General features: G+C 41.5%; 1 protein-coding gene across 4 annotated transcripts in view; it reads right to left on the bottom strand.

The window, feature by feature from the left end:
• LOC138747338 (pleckstrin homology domain-containing family A member 3-like) overlaps window positions 1-18,925 on the bottom strand; it is a 42,569-nt gene that overhangs the window by 10,289 nt on the left and 13,355 nt on the right. For all 4 annotated transcript variants that reach the window (XR_011347431.1, XM_069906448.1, XM_069906449.1 and 1 more), the window contains exons 3-5: window positions 8,547-8,702; window positions 6,230-6,366; window positions 252-410 (exon numbers count right to left, since the gene is read on the bottom strand). Coding sequence is in view for 3 of the 4 variants with exons in the window: in XM_069906448.1 (XP_069762549.1) it covers window positions 252-410; window positions 6,230-6,366; window positions 8,547-8,702 (452 nt within the window). In the remaining variant the exon portion in view is untranslated. The remainder of the gene's footprint in view (window positions 1-251; window positions 411-6,229; window positions 6,367-8,546; window positions 8,703-18,925) is intronic.

The following is an 18,925-nucleotide window of genomic DNA, read 5'->3' as shown; positions in this document are numbered from 1 at the left end:
CAAATATTCTTTTCAGGACACAGCACACGAGTGCATCAGGTCTACACAACGCAGCAGCTCTGGGCTTGCACCCAGAGCAGCAAGTTTGAAGTTGGGCCAAAGGAAAAGGCACATCCCAGAAGGATCAATCATTTTCCCCAGAAAAGGTCAAGAATAAATAAAGCCTGTCGCAAGACACATCACACAAAATGCAACTTACCCTCAATCAGCAAGGGATGGAGACATAAATCGGTAAAATTAAGTCCGCTTACCCTGCGAAGAGGTGTGGAAGTGACACGAGGAGCAGGGGATTCAGGGGACAAAAGCAGCTCAGGGGAGATCCTCAGACTTGCTATTTTCATACAGTCCTCCAGGGTATTTATAAAGGTGTTGCAAGTGGCTTTAAGCAACGAAGAAGCCTCGTCCATTTTCTGAAAGAGAAACACTCAACTATACACTTGTGAAAGAACTCGAGAGTTGCACACAAAGTGCCCACATTCTCAAAGAATCCGAGACAGTGACAATGTAATTGGAGTGGACAACTGTTCTTCCACCCCCCCACCACGCCCACCCCCACCCCCCCAAAACTGAAGGCAATGCCAGAGGACTGGAAGGTTACTAATCTGGTGCTGTTGTTGAAAGGGAGAAGGGAATAAGATGAAGTACAAGGTCAATGTCAATTTGAGGAAATTATTTGAAAAAATGTTCAAAAGGATAGAAAACTGAACAGTACAAATCAAAGACGGCCAGCTGGATTTGTGTTGGCACAACGCCTTTACAGCGCCACCGATCTGGACCAGGCTTCGAATCCCGCGCTGTCTGCAAGGAGTCTACATTCTCCCCATGTTTGCGTGGGTTTTCCCTGGGTTTCATCCCACCTTTCAAAACATACTGGGGATTGTAGAGCAATTGGGTGGCACGGGCTCGTGGGCCAAAATGGCCTGTTACTGCGCTGTACGTCTAAATTTCTTTTTTTTTAAACCAGCTTAACCAGTTTTGTTGAGAACGAGCCATAATGGCAGATATTTGGTGTGGTGAACAGATATTTTAGGTGTTGGACGAGGATCTGTAAAACACAGGATACAAGGGAAATTTAGACAAACATCAGGCACAGTAACAGGCCCTTTCGGTCCACGAGTCCGTGCTGCCCAATTAACCTACAACCCCCCTCGGTATATTTTGAAGGGTGGGAGGAAACCCGGGGAAAACCCACGCAGACACGGGGAGAATATAGACTCCTTACAGACAGCGCGGGATTTGGACCCTGGTCCCGAGCGCTCTAATAGGTTTGCTCTAACCATTACACTATCCGTGCCAATCTACATAGAAAATTGAAGGTTTCATTGAAAGTTGATTCAGGTGAGGGCGGGGGGGGTGGGTTGGGGGAGGAAAGTAAAGGTATTTTTTTAAACTTTATTTAAAATTTTATGACATGAATAAAATAAAAATTACATTTAAAGAAATAATAAAAAATAAGATAATAAAAATTAGAATACTACATCATTAAACTACACAAATTAACCCCCCCAATAATTATAACACAACATTAATCATCTAATTTAAAATTAGTCCAACCCTCCCCCCAAAATAAAGAGTGAAGAATTAATTAACAATATTGTAAATAAAATAGAAAAAACCCCACTTACAAAAAAAGGATAAAACTTAACAAAAAAAATTACTAACAACAAAAAAAATATCAATACTAATACCCTTAAACATATATTTAAATCAAACATAATGCATGTATTTAACAAATGAAATCCACTTTAAAACTAAGTTCAAATATTAAAATCATATATCAACCACATATCTGTTATTCAAAAAAATCATAATTAATAATACATAAATACAGAATTTCCATTAATACCAAGTTTCCTTTATAATTCATCGAGAGAACAAAAACATCCCTTAGAAAAACAATCAGATAAACTTTTTATTCCCTTCCCCTCCCCTTATATAAAAAAAGAAAAAGAAAAAAGTTCAAACTCTTATAAAATTCTCCATATTCTTCATTTATAACATCTTCAAAATTCTCTATCGAAATTAACTTAATTTTATTAAACTCTTCTCCCTCAATGTATTTGTACTTAATTTTCTTCTTTTTCTTCTTATCACCTTTCCCCTCATCTTCCTCTTCATCTCATTCAACATCCTCAATTTTTGACTTATTATCTTCTGTGACATCATCCTCTTAAAAAAGAAAGAAAAAAGAGAAACCCCCCCAAAAAAAAAGAAAAAGGAGAGAAAAAACCTCCTAATTCCCTCTCAATTACAATCATAAAACAAAAAGAGTTTAAAAAAAATTATTTATTTAAAAAATAATAATAATAAAAAACTTTCACTTCTTAACCCAAAAATTAAAAAGAAAAAAAAACAGGTCGGAGGTCACAACTACCTCCTCCTGTTTAAACCGCCCAAAGCGGTAACTCCCCCAAAATAATGAGATAACTCACAGGTAGCTGATGACTTCTGGAAACTAGTGCCCACCCAGTTCCCTCTCCCAACTCTCATTTCATTAAACTATCATCATTATTTAAACTATTTAAACTCTTCTCAAAAAAAAGATAAAAGATTTATTTTTTTTAAATCAATGTTACCACTTCGTTCACCATTGCTTCCATTTCTTTTAAAAAACTGGATCCCACCTTACATCTCTACTCTCTTTGGAGACCTTGAAGGACTATATCGTTCCTGAAACTGCATGATTGGTAGAGACTGAGCAAAGTCCATAACCTCTTTAGGATTGTCAAAGAACTTTGGCTGATTTCCATCCTAAAAAATCTTCAGTACTGCAGAATACCTGAATGTTCCCTTATGTCTTTTTTTCCACAACCGTTCTTTCACAGAATTAAATTCGTGTCGTTGAAACATAATTTCTTGACTCAAATCTTGATAGAAGAAAACAGGATTATTCTGAACCATCAAAGGAGATCTATTTTGCTGGGCATTTCTAATAGCCATACGTAAAATTGTCTCTCGGTCACAATAGTTTAAACAACGGATCAAAACAGATCTTGGATTCTGTCCTGAAAAAGATTTTCTTCTTAAAACTCTATAAGCACGTTCCAGTATTAAACCTTCAGGGAATTTATCCTGTCCTAACACTCGTGGAATCCATTCAGTAAAAAATTTTCTTGGATCTGGTCCTTCTATGCCTTCTGGCAAACCAACAATTTTCACGTTGTTCCGTCTAGATTGATTCTCCAAATAATCAACCTTTTTTGATAAATTTTTATTTTGGATCTGCAATGTTTCAATTATTCTATTTTCATCTTGCAGTTGATCCTGTGCATCGACTAAACCTTGATCACACATTTCAAATCTTTCAATGGTTTCAAGCTTAAAAGCTCCATTAATGACTTCCGCCATCGGATTAATCTTGGAAATAAACAGGTTCACAAAATTAGCTAAGTGACTCGATACAGAATATATCTTATCTTCAAGATCCTTAACAGACATTTTTCAACAGAAGTAGATTCAGGCATAATGGGGTCTTGCTGTTCCTTAGAGACCACGGGATCTTCTGTCCCTTCCCTTAATTTAGTATCTTTTCTAGCAGGTTGACTTCGTATAAAAATCCCTCTCAAAGTCCCCCCAGCAATGCCAGGAGACTGAAGATCAGGGTTATCTTTAAGCCAAATCTCTTTAATCATCTTCACTGAATCGATGTCTGGAAGAACCGTTGTAATTGAAGATGCATTTTGCAGCGCCACCACTGTAGCAGTCGAATGACAACTCTTTAACTCTCCAGCTGGTGGCGCCCCAGCTGATTCAACTGTCAAAGCCTCAGCAACAACACCTGCAGTGGCCACCGTGCAAAACACTGGCACCCGTCCAGCCCCTTGTTCTGAAAGCTGTTGAGTGCGACCTTCAGAGAGCCTCACCGGCTTAAAACGAAGCTTCAATGCCGAACTCTGCACGTCCTCCTCTGGATCCATTCTACGTTGAGTCCTGGCTTCTTGTAAACAAGTAGGCTCAGACAATTTCGGAAAATGTAGATTTTTAACAGTCTGTTGATATTTTCTTTTTTGCATATAAACCATTAGGCACTAATCCAACACCTCTTATTATTTATAAACTTTTAAAAGAACTTTAACGGGCACTTAAAGACAAAACAATAAATCAGAGTCAGGAGAGGTCTGGAAGGCACGTCTGTTCCCTACGCCATCTTGCCACGCCCCCCCAGGAAAGTAAAGGTTGACAGGAATTTAACAGAGCGAGGGATGTTTACACCGAAGTAGCAACCCCTTGCATTTCAGGTTCTGTAGGAGGTAACGATTAGCCAGATGGTTAACCTAACGCTGTCCCAGTGCCAGCGATGGGGACCGAGGTACAAATCCCCCACTGTCTGTAAGGAGTTTGTACGTTCTCCCCGTGGTCTACATGGGTTTTCCCCTGGGGCTCCGGTTTCCTCCCATCATTTGAAATGTACCGGGGGGGGCAGCACGGGGTCGTGGGCCGAAAGGGCCAGTTACCGTGTTGTTGGTCTTAAAAAAAAAGTTCACAAACAACACCAGTGCAGTTATAGCAAGGAAACTAAACTGCAGGAAGGAATCAATGGACTGGTTAGGGAGGAACAGAAAGGGCAAATGGAATTCAATCCAGACAATTTGGGAAATAACACAACGGAGAGGTCAAACAATCAAAAGACACATGGAATGAAAGACAGAAAAGCAGGAAACAGAACAAAAAGTGACATGAACTTCCATTCAAACAATGGTGAAATACAGAAGAAACTAATGACCAGCTGGCATCTACACAGCACTGCTGGTCACTTCACATAGTGAACGTCGAGCTCTGCCTTATTTCCAAATTAATTGATGGAGATTTGGCAATATAGGTAGTCCTCAACTTATGATGGGGTTACGTTCCGGCGGCCCCATCACAAGTCAAAAAAGGGTGGTGGGATCAGTGTGGGGACTCATACAGGGCTGTGGGGAGAAAGTGTAATAGTGGGATCAGTGTGGGGACAGATACAGGGCTGTGGGGAGAGAGTGGGGCAGTGTAATCAGTGTGGGGACTGGTACAGGGCTGTGGGGAGAGACCGAGGCAGAGGGATCAGTGTGGGGATTGATACAGGGGTGTGGGGAGAGAAGGGGCAATGGGATCAGAGTGGGGACTGATACAGGGCTGTGGGGAGAGAGCAGGGTAGGGGGGGGGGATAAGTGTGGAGTCCAATACAGCGCTGTCAGGAAACAATGAGCCTCGTAGCCTGGCCAAAATTTGAAGTACATTACTGATTTGAAACGATTTTTAAAAAAAAAATCATGTCGGACCATCGCAAGTCAGGGACTATCTGTACCTGCATCACAGGCAACATAGAGAGATTGTACAAACTTTTCAAAAGTGGGCCATCTCTTAAAAAAAATCAGTTTTATAATGACATTTGCATTTGTAAGTGCAACATTGCAAGCTATTTTTCCTCAAAATAGAGGTTGTAGCTTGAATTTCATTTTAACTTAATATCCAATGCTTCTCAACCAGTGGGCCATGGCTTGTTTCCATGTGGGCCTTTAAAATGTTCAAAAAAGTACTATAAATTAGATAAAGATGTGTTTCTTACAGAGCTGCCTTTGTCTCAGACATTGCCACTAGTGGCATGTTAGGCCGGAAGCCAGGTGGGCCTTAGACCGAAAAAGGTTGAAAACCACTGATTTAGACATCCTGCACGGTAATAGGCCCTTCTGGCCCATGAGTCCGTCCTGCCCAATTTACACCCCATTGACCTTCAGCCCCCAGTACGTTTTGAACAGTGGGAGGAAACCGGAGCCCCCAGGGAAAACCCCACGCACACATGGGGAGAAGATACAAACTCCTTACAGACAGCACGGGATTCAAACCCCGGTCACTGGTGCTGAAAGAGTGTTGCACTAACTACTACGCTAACCTTCCCACCCCTTTTGGTTATTCTGATAACAAAAGTGTGCAGAGTTCAATTTGCTCCCAAGATCAGTCAAAATTCACCAAATGCAAGTTGGGGATTTCTGCACACCATCACCACCTCCTCCTCCAATCTGGTTCCACCTTCACCGTAGCAATTCTAGTGAACTCTACCTCCAAACTCAAACTACAGTGCATCATGGGATCTGCACCTTCTCGGCCTGCTACACAGCGAGACAGCGAAGTTTTTGACTGGGCCGTCAGAGGGAGGCTTAGGTGGAGACAGGAAGATCTTGTGATGGATCTTATGAACGTTTATATCTGTGGCTTGCACAATACTTCGAAAAATCAAAGAGCCCTCATCCAATACCTCAATGTCCGGAGAGGATCCATCCTGGATTGGCTGTGTAGATTCCTGGATCTTATGAACCTGCTGCATCAGTAGGTCACAGTATAGTCGAAGTTCGGACATCTTGAATTTCAAAGAATCCTCATTTTCACTGATTTCTACAAGGAATTAAAATATTTAAATGTTACATTTCTTTTAACAATTAAAAATGAATTGTCCTTAAATATGCTTGTTAAACATTTGGGATCTTTAAACAATTAATTCCCTTTACAAGATTCGTGGCTCGGATCTGTCCTGGAGAAGTTCATGATTCATACAGCCTGTTCCTCCGGCACTTGGATTTAATGCAGCATCTTCCCCTGGTGGGGCCCAGCTAACAGAACCACTGCCGCACAGCTCCAGAGTTCTGCGTGGAGTCGGCACGTCCCCCGTAACTACACGTGATTCCCCCCACCGCCCCTCATACGAGTTCCGGTTTCTGTCCGCATCCCAACGTTGGGTAAGTTGGTCGGCTACTTCATTGCTGTAAATGTACCCTCTGTGCATAGGCAAGTGGGAGAATAGTGGGATTGGTGAAAATGGGTGGTTGGTTGAGAAGGACCTTGTGGGACTCTGGGATGTGCGACTGACTTCACGTTATATTAACACTTTACAGCCAATTGAAGCAGCCACTACTGCAACATACAAAATGCAGCAGTTAATTTGCATATGCAAGATCCCACAAATGTAATACACAAACGTGCTGGAGAAACTCAGCAGGTCACGCAGCATTCACAGGTGCATCGGTAAATACCATTAAGCCCAGCTTGCCTCCCATTCCGCCCCCCCATAAAATTTGCAATGCTCTGTGGGTAACTGTGTGCACTAGCTCTCAGCATGGATTTGTGAGGGGAAGGTGGCGCCTCATGAGAAAAGAAATTGCTGAAGGTAGGGAGGTAGATGCAGTCTGTACGGATTAGGCATTTGACAAGGTCCCCCATGTCAGACTTGTTCAGAGAGTCACAAGGCCTGGGATCCAAGGCCTTGGCTGCAGAGAGTAGTGGAGGATGGAAAGTATTCCACCTGGTGATCAGTAATGGAGTGGGGTGCCACGAGGATCCCTGGGACCCCTGCTTTTTATGAATTTTATAAATGACCTGGATGAAGAGGTGGAAGGATGGGTCAGTCAGTTTGTGGATGATATGGAGGTTGGAGGAGTTGTGGATGGATCTGAAGTTGATTGTAGGTTACTAAAGGATATAGACAGGATGCAGAGTTGGGTGGAAAAGTGGCAGATGGAGTTCAATTTGGATAAGGGTGAGGTGATGTATTTAGGAAGGACAAACCAGCGGCTGAGTACAGAGTTAATGGTTGGAAACTTAACAGTGTGGCAGAACAGAAGGACCTTTGGGTCCAAATCCATACTTCCCTCAAGGTCGCTGCACAGATAGCTAAGGAGGCCAATGTTATACTGGGCTTCATTAATAAGGGGATTGAGTTCAAGAGCTGAGAGGTCATGTTGCAACTCTACAAATCTCTGGTGAAACCACACTTAGAGTATTGTGCTCAGTTCTGGTCACCTCATTACAGGAAGCATGTGGAAGGTGCAGAGGAGATTCACCAGGATATGGGATTGGGAAACAAGTCTTATGAGGCAAGGTTAACAGAGCTGGGACTTTTCACTTTGGAGCAAAGAAGGATGAGAGGAGACAACAGAGGTCGACGAGATTCTGAGAAGCATAGCTAGGGTGGACAGTCAGCACCTATTTCCAAGGGTGGGAGTAGCAAACACCAGAGAACATCTGAACAAAGTGAAGGGAGGGATATTTAGGGAAGACATTAGGGGCAAGTTTATTTTACACAGAGTTGTGGGGGCCTGGAATGCCTTGCTGGGGATGGTGGTGGAGACTGGAACATTAGGGGGGATTTAAGAGACTCTCAGACAGGCACATGGATACAAGAAAAATAGAGGGTTACGGGGGAGGGAGGGTTTATATAGGTTGTCACAACATCGAGGCCGAAGGGCCTGTACTGTGCTGGAATGTTCTATGTTCTACATTGCCCCCAAAATAAACGCTCCAGGTAGTCAACTTAAAAAGCTAACCGTGGGGAAAATAGTGAAAACAATGTAGATACTGGATGTCTGAAATTAAAATAAAAAGCTGAAAACATTCAGCGTGTCAGGTTTCATCTGTGAAGAGATCAGCAGTTAAGGTCTCAGATCAGGGCCCTTATGAGGAGAGGTTCGCAGCCAGAAATATACCATTCACTGATGTCATGAAATAATCGTGCCGATAACGCGGATGAACAAAAAGTGACAGCTGTCTGTGGGAAAAAAAGTATTTTAAAAAATCAGTACCTCGTTCCTTCTTGGACCTGCTGTCTGTCAGGCAAGCTTTGGCGCTTCCGAGTGCCACCAGCCATTTCTGCCTCTCTGCCGCATTCACAGCCTTGAGGTAGAAGTACTGCTCTCCTGGGATGACCAGGTCCACCCTGGTGTTGTCCGCGACATACACTAGCAAAAACAAATGCATTACTTCCCTGGTATTGGGGGGGGGGAGGGGGGTGGGGAGGGTATGGAGATGAGAATGGAGGTCTCAAAAAGTTTCCTACTTACACAAATCTCTCAACAAAACCCAATGTCCGCAACAGAAGTGTCTTGGCTCGTTTTCAACAGTGGCAAACCAGGTTCCGGTTGCCTTATGGGAACGAGATCTAATGGGAACAACTCCCCCTCCTCATCACAAGCAATCAAATTTTCCTGCCCATCACAAATCCCCATCTCAAGATAACTAGACCTTAGCCAGGTGGTACCAAGATTTAACAGAGATATTCTTTTTTTTTAAATTTTTTATTTTTCACACCATAAATCACATTAGCCATGATACACACTTTTTCCTTTTCACACATATACAGTGACATTTTCTCTCCCCCCCCTCCTCCCAACCCACCCCCCCCCCCACCCACCCACCCCCCTCCCATCCATTTAAGGTATACAATCTAGGATACATTAAACTAGTCAGACAATGTTGTCACTCAACAAAAATACACCAGAAATTCTACTGAGTCCATTCTTTTCTTTCCTTCTCCTTCCATCAACTTAGGTAATGATTGTCCCCGGTAGGTTTTCGCTATTGTATTTAATGTAAGGCTCCCATATTTGCTCGAATATTTCAATATTATTTCTTAAACTATATGTTATTTTTTCTAATGGAATACATTTATTCATTTCTATATACCATTGTTGTATTTTCAAATTATCTTCCAATTTCCAGGTTGACATAATACATTTTTTTGCTACGGCTAGAGCTATCTTAACAAATCTTTTTTGTGCATCCTCCAAATCAATTCCAAATTCTTTGTTTTTTATGTTACTTAGGAGAAAGATCTCTGGATTCTTTGGTATATTGTTTTCTGTTATTTTATTTAATATCTGATTGAGATCTTCCCAACATTTTTCTACTTTCTCACATGTCCAGATTGCATGAATTGTTGTTCCCATTTCTTTTTTACATCGAAAACATCTATCAGATACTGTTGGGTCCCATTTATTTAACTTTTGAGGTGTAATGTTTCCTTTTTTATCTTTATATTTAAATCTTGTTCCCATTTTTGTTTAGTTTTACCATTTGTTTCCTCATTCTCCTTTTCTTGCAGTTTAATATACATATTTGTTATAAATCTTTTGATTATCATTGTATCTGTTATCACATATTCAAGGTTACTTGCCTCTGGCAAACTCAAACTGCTTCCTAATTTATCCTTCAAGTAGGATCTCAATTGGTAATATGCCAGCGCTGTATCTTGAGTTATATTGTACTTATCTTTCATTTGTTCAAAGGATAAGAATCTATTTCCTGAAAAACAATTTTCTATTCTTTTAATCCCTTTTTTTTCCCCATTCTCTAAAGGAAAGGTTATCTATTGTAAAAGGGAGTAACTTGTTTTGCGTCAATATTAGTTTTGGTAATTGATAATTTGTTTTATTTCTTTCTACATGAATCTTCTTCCAAATATTGAGGAGATGATGTAATACTGGAGAACTTCTATGTTGTACCAATTTTTCATCCCATTTATATAATATGTGTTCAGGTATCTTTTCCCCTATTTTATCTAATTCTAATCTCGTCCAGTCTGGTTTTTCCCTTGTTTGATAAAAATCTGATAGGTATCTTAATTGTGTGGCTCTATAATAATTTTTAAAGTTTGGCAGTTGTAAGCCTCCTTGTTTATACCATTCTGTTAATTTATCTAGTGCTATCCTCAGTTTCCCCCCTCTCCATAAAAATTTCCTTATTATTTTCTTTAACTCCTTGAAGAATTTTTCTGTCAGTTGTATTGGCAATGCCTGAAATAAGTATAATATCCTTGGAAAAATGTTCATTTTAATACAGTTTATCCTTCCTATCAGTGTTAGTGGTAAATCTTTCCAATGCTCTAAATCGTCCTGTAATTTTTTCATTAGTGGATAATAATTGAGTTTATATAGTTGGCCGAGATTTTTGTTTATTTGTACACCTAGGTATCTTATTGCTTGCATTTGCCATCTAAATGGAGATTCCTTCTTAAATTTTGAGAAATCCGCATTATTCATAGGCATTGCTTCACTTTTATTTACGTTTATCTTGTAACCCGACACTTCTCCATATTCCTTCAATTTCTTATATAATTCTTTTATTAATAGTTCTGGTTCTGTTAAGTACACTATAACATCATCCGCAAATAGACTGATTTTATATTCCTTGTCTTTTATTTTGATTCCTTTTATATTATTATCTATTCTTATCAATTCTGCTAGTGGTTCTATAGCTAACGCAAACAATAAAGGTGATAGTGGGCATCCCTGCCGTGTTGACCTGCTTAAGTTATATTGCTTTGATACATGTCCATTTACTGTCACTTTCGCTAACGGTCACTTATATAATGCTTTAATCCAATTAATATACTTCTCCGGTAAACTGAATTTTTGCAATACTTTGAACAAATAATTCCATTCTACTCTGTCAAAGGCCTTCTCTGCGTCTAAAGCAACTGTTACTGTAGGTGCTTTATTTCATTCTACTGCATGAATTAAGTTAATAAATTTACAAATATTGTCTGTTGTGCGTCTTTTTTTGATAAATCCAGTTTGGTCTAAATTTACCATTTTCGGTACATGCTCTGCTAATCTGTTTGCTAATAGTTTAGCTATTATCTTATAATCTGTGTTTAGTAAAGATATTGGTCTATATGACGCTGGTGAGAGTGGATCTTTCCCTTGCTTTAGTATTACTGTAATTATTGCTGTTTTACATGAATCTGCTAAGCTTTGTGTTTCATCAATCTGGTTAATTACATCCAGGAGGGGCGGAATTAATAAGTCTTTAAATGTTTTGTAGAATTCTATTGGGAATCCATCCTCTCCTGGTGTCTTATTATTTGGTAATTTTTTTATTATCTCTTGCATTTCTACTATTCCAAATGGCTCTGTTAAATTTTTTTGTTCCTCTATTTGTAGTTTTGGTAGTTCAATTTTAGTCAGAAATTCATCTATTTTCCCTTCTTTCCCTTCGTTTTCAGTTCGGTATAATTGTTCATAGAATTCTCTAAAGTTTTCCTTAATTTCTTTTGGATTATATGTAATTTGTTTGTCTTTTTTCCTTGATGCCAATTCCATTTTCTTAGCTTGTTCTGTCTTAAGCTGCCATGCTAGGATTTTGTGCGTTTTTTCACCCAGTTCATAATATTTCTGTTTTGTCTTCATTATATTCTTCTCCACCTTATATGTTTGTAGTGTTTCATATTTTATTTTTTTATCCACCAAATCTCTTCTTTTAGTTGTATCTTCCTTCATTGCTAATTTTTTTTCTATATTTACTATTTCCCTTTCCAAATGCTCTGTTTCCTGATTATAGTCCTTCTTCATCTTGGTTACATAACTTATTATTTGCCCTCTAATGAATGCTTTCATTGCATCCCATAGTATAAACTTATCTTCCACTGATTCCGTATTTATTTCAAAATACATTTTTATTTGTTTTTCAATAAATTCTCTAAAATCCTGCCTTTTAAGTAACATGGGGTTTAATCTCCATCTATACATTCCCGTCCCCTGAAACCCTCTGGGATCAGTTGAAGACTACCATACTGCAATCCACTGAAGAGGTACTGGGCTTCTCCTCCAGGAAAAACAAGGACTGGTTTGACGAAAACAGCCAGGAAATCCAGGAGCTGCTGGCAAAGAAGCGAGCTGCCCACCAGGCTCACCTTACAAAGCTGTCCTGTCCAGAGAAGAAACAAGCCTTCCGTCGCGCATGCAGCCATCTTCAGCGCAAACTCCGGGAGATCCAAAATGAGTGGTGGACTAGCCTCGCCAAACGAACCCAGCTCAGCGCAGACATTGGCGACTTCAGGGGTTTCTACGAGGCTCTAAAGGCTGTGTACGGCCCCTCACCCCAAGTCCAAAGCCCGCTGCGCAGCTCAGACGGCAAAGTCCTCCTCAGCGACAAGATCTCCATCCTCAACCGATGGTCAGAACACTTCCAATCTCTTTTCAGTGCCAACCGCTCAGTCCAAGATTCCGCCCTGCTCCAGCTCCCTCAACAGCCCCTAAGGCTGGAGCTGGATGAGGTTCTCACCCTGGATGAGACATATAAGGCAATCGAACAACTGAAAAGTGGCAAAGCAGCAGGTATGGATGGAATCCCCCCAGAGGTCTGGAAGGCTGGCGGCAAAACTCTGCATGCCAAACTGCATGAGTTTTTCAAGCTTTGTTGGGACCAAGGAAAACTGCCTCAGGATCTTCGTGATGCCACCATCATCACCCTGTACAAAAACAAAGGCGAGAAATCAGACTGCTCAAACTACAGGGGAATCACGTTGCTCTCCATTGCAGGCAAAATCTTCGCTAGGATTCTACTAAATAGAATAATACCTAGTGTCGCCGAGAATATTCTCCCAGAATCACAGTGCGGCTTTCGCGCAAACAGAGGAACTACTGACATGGTCTTTGCCCTCAGACAGCTCCAAGAAAAGTGCAGAGAACAAAACAAAGGACTCTACATCACCTTTGTTGACCTCACCAAAGCCTTCGACACCGTGAGCAGGAAAGGGCTTTGGCAAATACTAGAGCGCATCGGATGTCCCCCAAAGTTCCTCAACATGATTATCCAACTGCACGAAAACCAACAAGGTCGGGTCAGATACAGCAATGAGCTCTCTGAACCCTTCTCCATTAACAATGGCGTGAAGCAAGGCTGTGTTCTTGCACCAACCCTCTTTTCAATCTTCTTCAGCATGATGCTGAACCAAGCCATGAAAGACCCCAACAATGAAGACGCTGTTTACATCCGGTACCGCACGGATGGCAGTCTCTTCAATCTGAGGCGCCTGCAAGCTCACACCAAGACACAAGAGAAACTTGTCCGTGAACTACTCTTTGCAGATGATGCCGCTTTAGTTGCCCATTCAGAGCCAGCTCTTCAGCGCTTGACGTCCTGCTTTGCGGAAACTGCCAAAATGTTTGGCCTGGAAGTCAGCCTGAAGAAAACTGAGGTCCTCCATCAGCCAGCTCCCCACCATGACTACCAGCCCCCCCACATCTCCATCGGGCACACAAAACTCAAAACGGTCAACCAGTTTACCTATCTCGGCTGCACCATTTCATCAGATGCAAGGATCGACAATGAGATAGACAACAGACTCGCCAAGGCAAATAGCGCCTTTGGAAGACTACACAAAAGAGTCTGGAAAAACAACCAACTGAAAAACCTCACAAAGATAAGCGTATACAGAGCCGTTGTCATACCCACACTCCTGTTCGGCTCCGAATCATGGGTCCTCTACCGGCACCACCTACGGCTCCTAGAACGCTTCCACCAGCGTTGTCTCCACTCCATCCTCAACATCCATTGGAGCGCTTTCATCCCTAACGTCGAAGTACTCGAGATGGCAGAGGTCGACAGCATCGAGTCCACGCTGCTGAAGATCCAGCTGCGCTGGATGGGTCACGTCTCCAGAATGGAGGACCATCGCCTTCCCAAGATCGTGTTATATGGCGAGCACTCCACTGGCCACCGTGACAGAGGTGCACCAAAGAAAAGGTACAAGGACTGCCTAAAGAAATCTCTTGGTGCCTGCCACATTGACCACCGCCAGTGGGCTGATAACGCCTCCAACCGTGCACCTTGGCGCCTCACAGTTCGGCAGGCAGCAACCTCCTTTGAAGAAGACCGCAGAGCCCACCTCACTGACAAAAGGCAAAGGAGGAAAAACCCAACACCCAACCCCAACCAACCAATATTCCCCTGCAACCGTGTCTGCCTGTCCCGCATCGGACTTGTCAGCCACAAACGAGCCTGCAGCTGACGTGGACTTTTTACCCCCTCCATAAATCTTCGTCCGCGAAGCCAAGCCAAAGAAAAATACATTCTTGGAGGGATGTCCTCTAGCTTTACTGTCAATATTAAGGGTGAATGGTCCGATAGTATTCTAGCTTTATATTCTGTTTTTCTTACTCTATCTTGCATACTAGCTGATAACAAAAATAGGTCTATTCTTGAGTATGTTTTATGTCTAGCCGAGTAATATGAATATTCCTTTTCTTTTGGGTGTTGTTTCCTCCCCCTGAAACCCCAGTGGGCGAGCAAACCCCCCCCCCCTCCAAACCCTAGTGGACGGGCGACCCGTCCCCCCCGGAACCCTAGTGGGTGGGCGGCGGGGGTGGAACACGGACGCTGTGAAGCGGGGAGGGGGTGAAGGAATTGTGGGTGAGAGGAGACAGTGGAGACAAGGATAAGAGTTGTGGTCGGTGTGCAAGGTTAGCGAGGTACAGATGGCCTTCAACTTACGAGCGGAGCTACACAGGGGTCGGCCTTGGGGCTGCGTCTGCCCACAATTTGTATTAACTGTTTGGATTGTGGAATGGATGCTTTTGTGGCTAGCCCTGCAGATGACATCAAGATGGGTGGCGGAGCAGGAAGTGTTGAAGAAACTGAAGAGAATTGCAGGAGGAGAACTGGGCAAAACTGGCAGATGAGATACAAGATTGAGAAATGTACACGTTGGCAGTGGAAACCAACAGGCTATTTGGATGGGGGGAAAATTCCAAACTCGGAAGGGCAAAGGGAGTCCTGGTCCAGGGAAACCTGAGAGTTAATGACCAGGTGAGATTGGTAGTGAAGAAAGCGAATGCCCCATTGGCCGTCGTTTCGAGAGGAATTGTGTCAGAGTAAGGAGATGTTGATGAGGCTGGACGGGGCACTGGGGAGACCTCACTTGGAGTAGCCGTTGCAGTTTTTGGACCCCTTATCTTAGAAAGGACGTGGGAGAGGTTTACTAGGACAATTCCTGGAATGCGAGGGCCAACGTCTTAGGAGCGTTTGGCAGCTCTTGGATTGTATTCACTTGAGTATAGAAGAATGGCTCATAGAGACATTTGGAATTTTGAAAGGTTTTGACAGCGTGGACATAGATAAGATGTTTCCTTTGGTGGGTGAATCAAGGGGCCACAGTCTTAAAATTTAGAATTATCCATTGAAAACAGAGATGAGGAAGAACTTTTTCAGTCAGAGGGGCGTGGATCTGTGGGAACTCACTGTCACATACAGCGGTGGAGGCCAGATCGTTGGGAGGAAATCGATAAGCATCTAGTTGGTCGGGATATCAAGGAATATGGGGAAGAGGCTGGAAATTGGAATTAGGTGCGAGCATCATTCAACTTACTGTAGAGTCATGGAACCGACTCGATGGGCCTAGTGGCCTGCTTCTGTTCCTTTATCTTGTGATATATCCAAAAGTTGCATTTCTTCCATTGATTTAATTATAAATTTGGTTACTTTGTTCTTTCTGTTAATTTTTTTCCCCAGTTTTATCCATATTTGAATCCAAATTCAGGTTGAAATCCCCTCCTATTAATATGTTCCCTTGCGTATTTGCTACCTTCAAAAAGATATCTTGCATAAACTTTTGATCTTCTTCGTTAGGTGAATATACAATGAGTAGATTCCAAAACTCCGAATATATCTGACATTTTATCATTACATATCTCCCTGCTGGATCTATTATTTCCTCTTCTATTTTAAATGGCACATTTTTACTAATTAATATAGCCACTCCTCTTGCTTTTGAATTTTACGATGCTGCTGTTACATGTCCTACCCAATCTCTCTTTAATTTCTTGTGCTCCAATTCAGTTAAGTGTGTTTCTTGCATAAATGCTATATCAATTTTTTCTTTTTTCAGTAAATTTAGCAGTTTCTTCCTTTTAATTTGGTTATGTATTCCATTAATATTTAAAGTCATATAGTTCAACGTAGCCATTTTATACTTTGTTTATCTTCCCTTTCCATTTTTCCATCATTACCTTTCCTCCTTTTCCATTTCTGTTTTCTTATTTTAAACCCTTTATAAGACAACATTCCTCAAACATCAAACATTTTCCTTATTCTCCTATTTAAAACTTCTTTAGCCCCAATCTCCCCTTCCCCTCCTGAGTTGTCCTTTATCCCCACATCTCCCCTCTCCATTTGGATTTGCGAATTCACTCGCAAGCGTCAGCTGATTTTGCAGTGACCGCAACTCCTCCCCACCCAGCCCCCCCCCCAGAAAAGATTACACTTTTCATATGTAACAAAGGTCACTCTTTTAGTTCCCTCCTTATTCCCTCTATTCCATTCCTTCCCTTATTAATTCTTGTCTATACTATCTATATTTTCCTCTAAATACGGATACATTCACGTGTGCACATTATACATATACACTCTTATACCTCTTTACCCACATACATATAAATCGTGGTCATTTTTACTCTCATTACACGTCTTCATCCCTCAGTCTATTTTGTAATTGTTCTGCAAATTTTTGTGCTTCTTCTGGATCCGAGAATAGTCTGTTTTGTTGTCCTGGAATAAATATTTTCAATACCGCTGGATGCTTTAGTATAAATTTATACCCTTTCTTCCATAAAATCGCCTTTGCTGTATTGAACTCCTTTCTCTTCTTTAGGAGTTCAAAACTTATATCTGGATAAATGAAGATTTTTTGCCCTTTGTACTCCAGTGGCTTGTTGCCCTCTCTTACTTTTTCCATTGTCTTCTCCAGTACCTTTTCTCTTGTAGTATATCTTAGGAATTTTACTAAAATAGATCTTGGTTTTTGTTGTGGTTGTGGTTTAAAGGCCAATGCTCTATGTGCCCTTTCTATTTCCATTTCTTGCTGTAGTTCTGGACATCCTAGGATCCTAGGGATCCAATCTTTTATAAACTCTCTCATATTCTTGCCTTCTTCATCTTCCTTAAGGCCCACTATCTTTATGTTATTTCTTCTGTTATAATTTTCCATTATATCTATTTTCTGAGCTAACAGTTCTTGTGTCTCTATAACTTTTTTATTAGATTCCTCTAATTTCTTTTTTAAGTCCTCTACCTCCATTTCTGCTGCTACTGCCCGCTCTTCCATCTTGTCCATTTTCTTTCCCATTTCTGTTAAGGTCATATCTATTTTATTCATTTTCTCTTCTGTGTTGTTTATTCTTCTTCTTAAATCATTAAATTCCTGTGTTTGCCATTCTTTAAATGACTCCATGTATTCTTTAATAAGAGAAAGTATATCCTTTATCTTGCCTTTCCCTTCTTCTTCTATTTCACTGTACTCTTCCTCTTCTTCTTCCTCTGGGTTGGCCATCTGTTGTTTCTTTGTTGCCCTTTTCTTCTCTTCTTTCTTGTTTTCATTGTCTTCTGTGTTCTCTTCTTGCTGCAGGTGTTCTGCAGCTGTCGTTGCCGGCTGTGGAGATCGACTCCCCAGCTGGTCACCCCTCCCGTCGGTGTGTTTTTTTTCATGCGCGGTTGTGCACTTTTACTCGGCTCAATAAGCCATTTTTGTAGTCCACTTTCTACCGACCTGAGGGAGCGAGTTTCTCTCTCCACCGCAGGCCTCTTCGAACAGGTAAGGCCTTCTCCTTCTTCCTCCGTTGTCTTCTCTTCCTCTCTTCTTACCGTTGATTTCGATTTTTCTTTTTTTGTCGCCATCTTCTTTCCACCTTTATACTCACTTTTCTTTAACTTTTATTTCTGTGCCTTTGTGTTTTCCTTTGTTTTTTTCCGACTTTTCTGGAGAGGGCTGGAGATCACCGTCCGGCCACTACTCCATCACGTGACTCCCCCACAGAGATATTCAATGTTCGCTTTTGTGCTCAGAAACTGCTAGCTGCCAAGTGCGTCGGGTCAATCCTATTTTTGCACCGGACAGAGAATCCATTTAACTGTCATTGTTTTTGCACCGACACCAAATTTCAATCAAACATCAGTTAGAGACTTCAGAACTAAGGTTTTTTTTTTAATTTTGAGAGTACAGAGTTTGCATGTTCCTGTCAGGATCAAAGCCAAGGTTAGAAGGCATAGGGAACCTTGGTTTTCAAGGGATATAGGGGATCTGGTGTACAATGGGTATAGTATAGAAAATGTAAGAAAATACTTAAGAAGGAAATCAGGAAGGCAAAAATGAGACATGAGGTTGCTTTGGCAGATAATGTGAAGGTAAACCTGAATGGTTTCTACAAGTTTGTTAAGAGTAAAAGGATGGTAAGGGACAAAATTGGTCCCCTAGAAGATCAGAGTGGTCATCTGTGTGTGAAGCCTCATGAGATGGGGGAGATGTTAAACACTTTGCATCAGTATCTACTCAGGAAACTGGCATAGTGAATAAGGAAGGAAGGGAAACAAGCAGGAGGGTCATGGAACATATAGAGATTAAAGAGGAGGA

This window comes from Narcine bancroftii, chromosome 12, assembly GCF_036971445.1.
Source record: "Narcine bancroftii isolate sNarBan1 chromosome 12, sNarBan1.hap1, whole genome shotgun sequence".
NCBI lineage: Eukaryota > Metazoa > Chordata > Chondrichthyes > Torpediniformes > Narcinidae > Narcine > Narcine bancroftii.
Note: the sequence above shows the minus strand (reverse complement) of the source record. Positions and strands in the feature narration are given on the sequence as shown.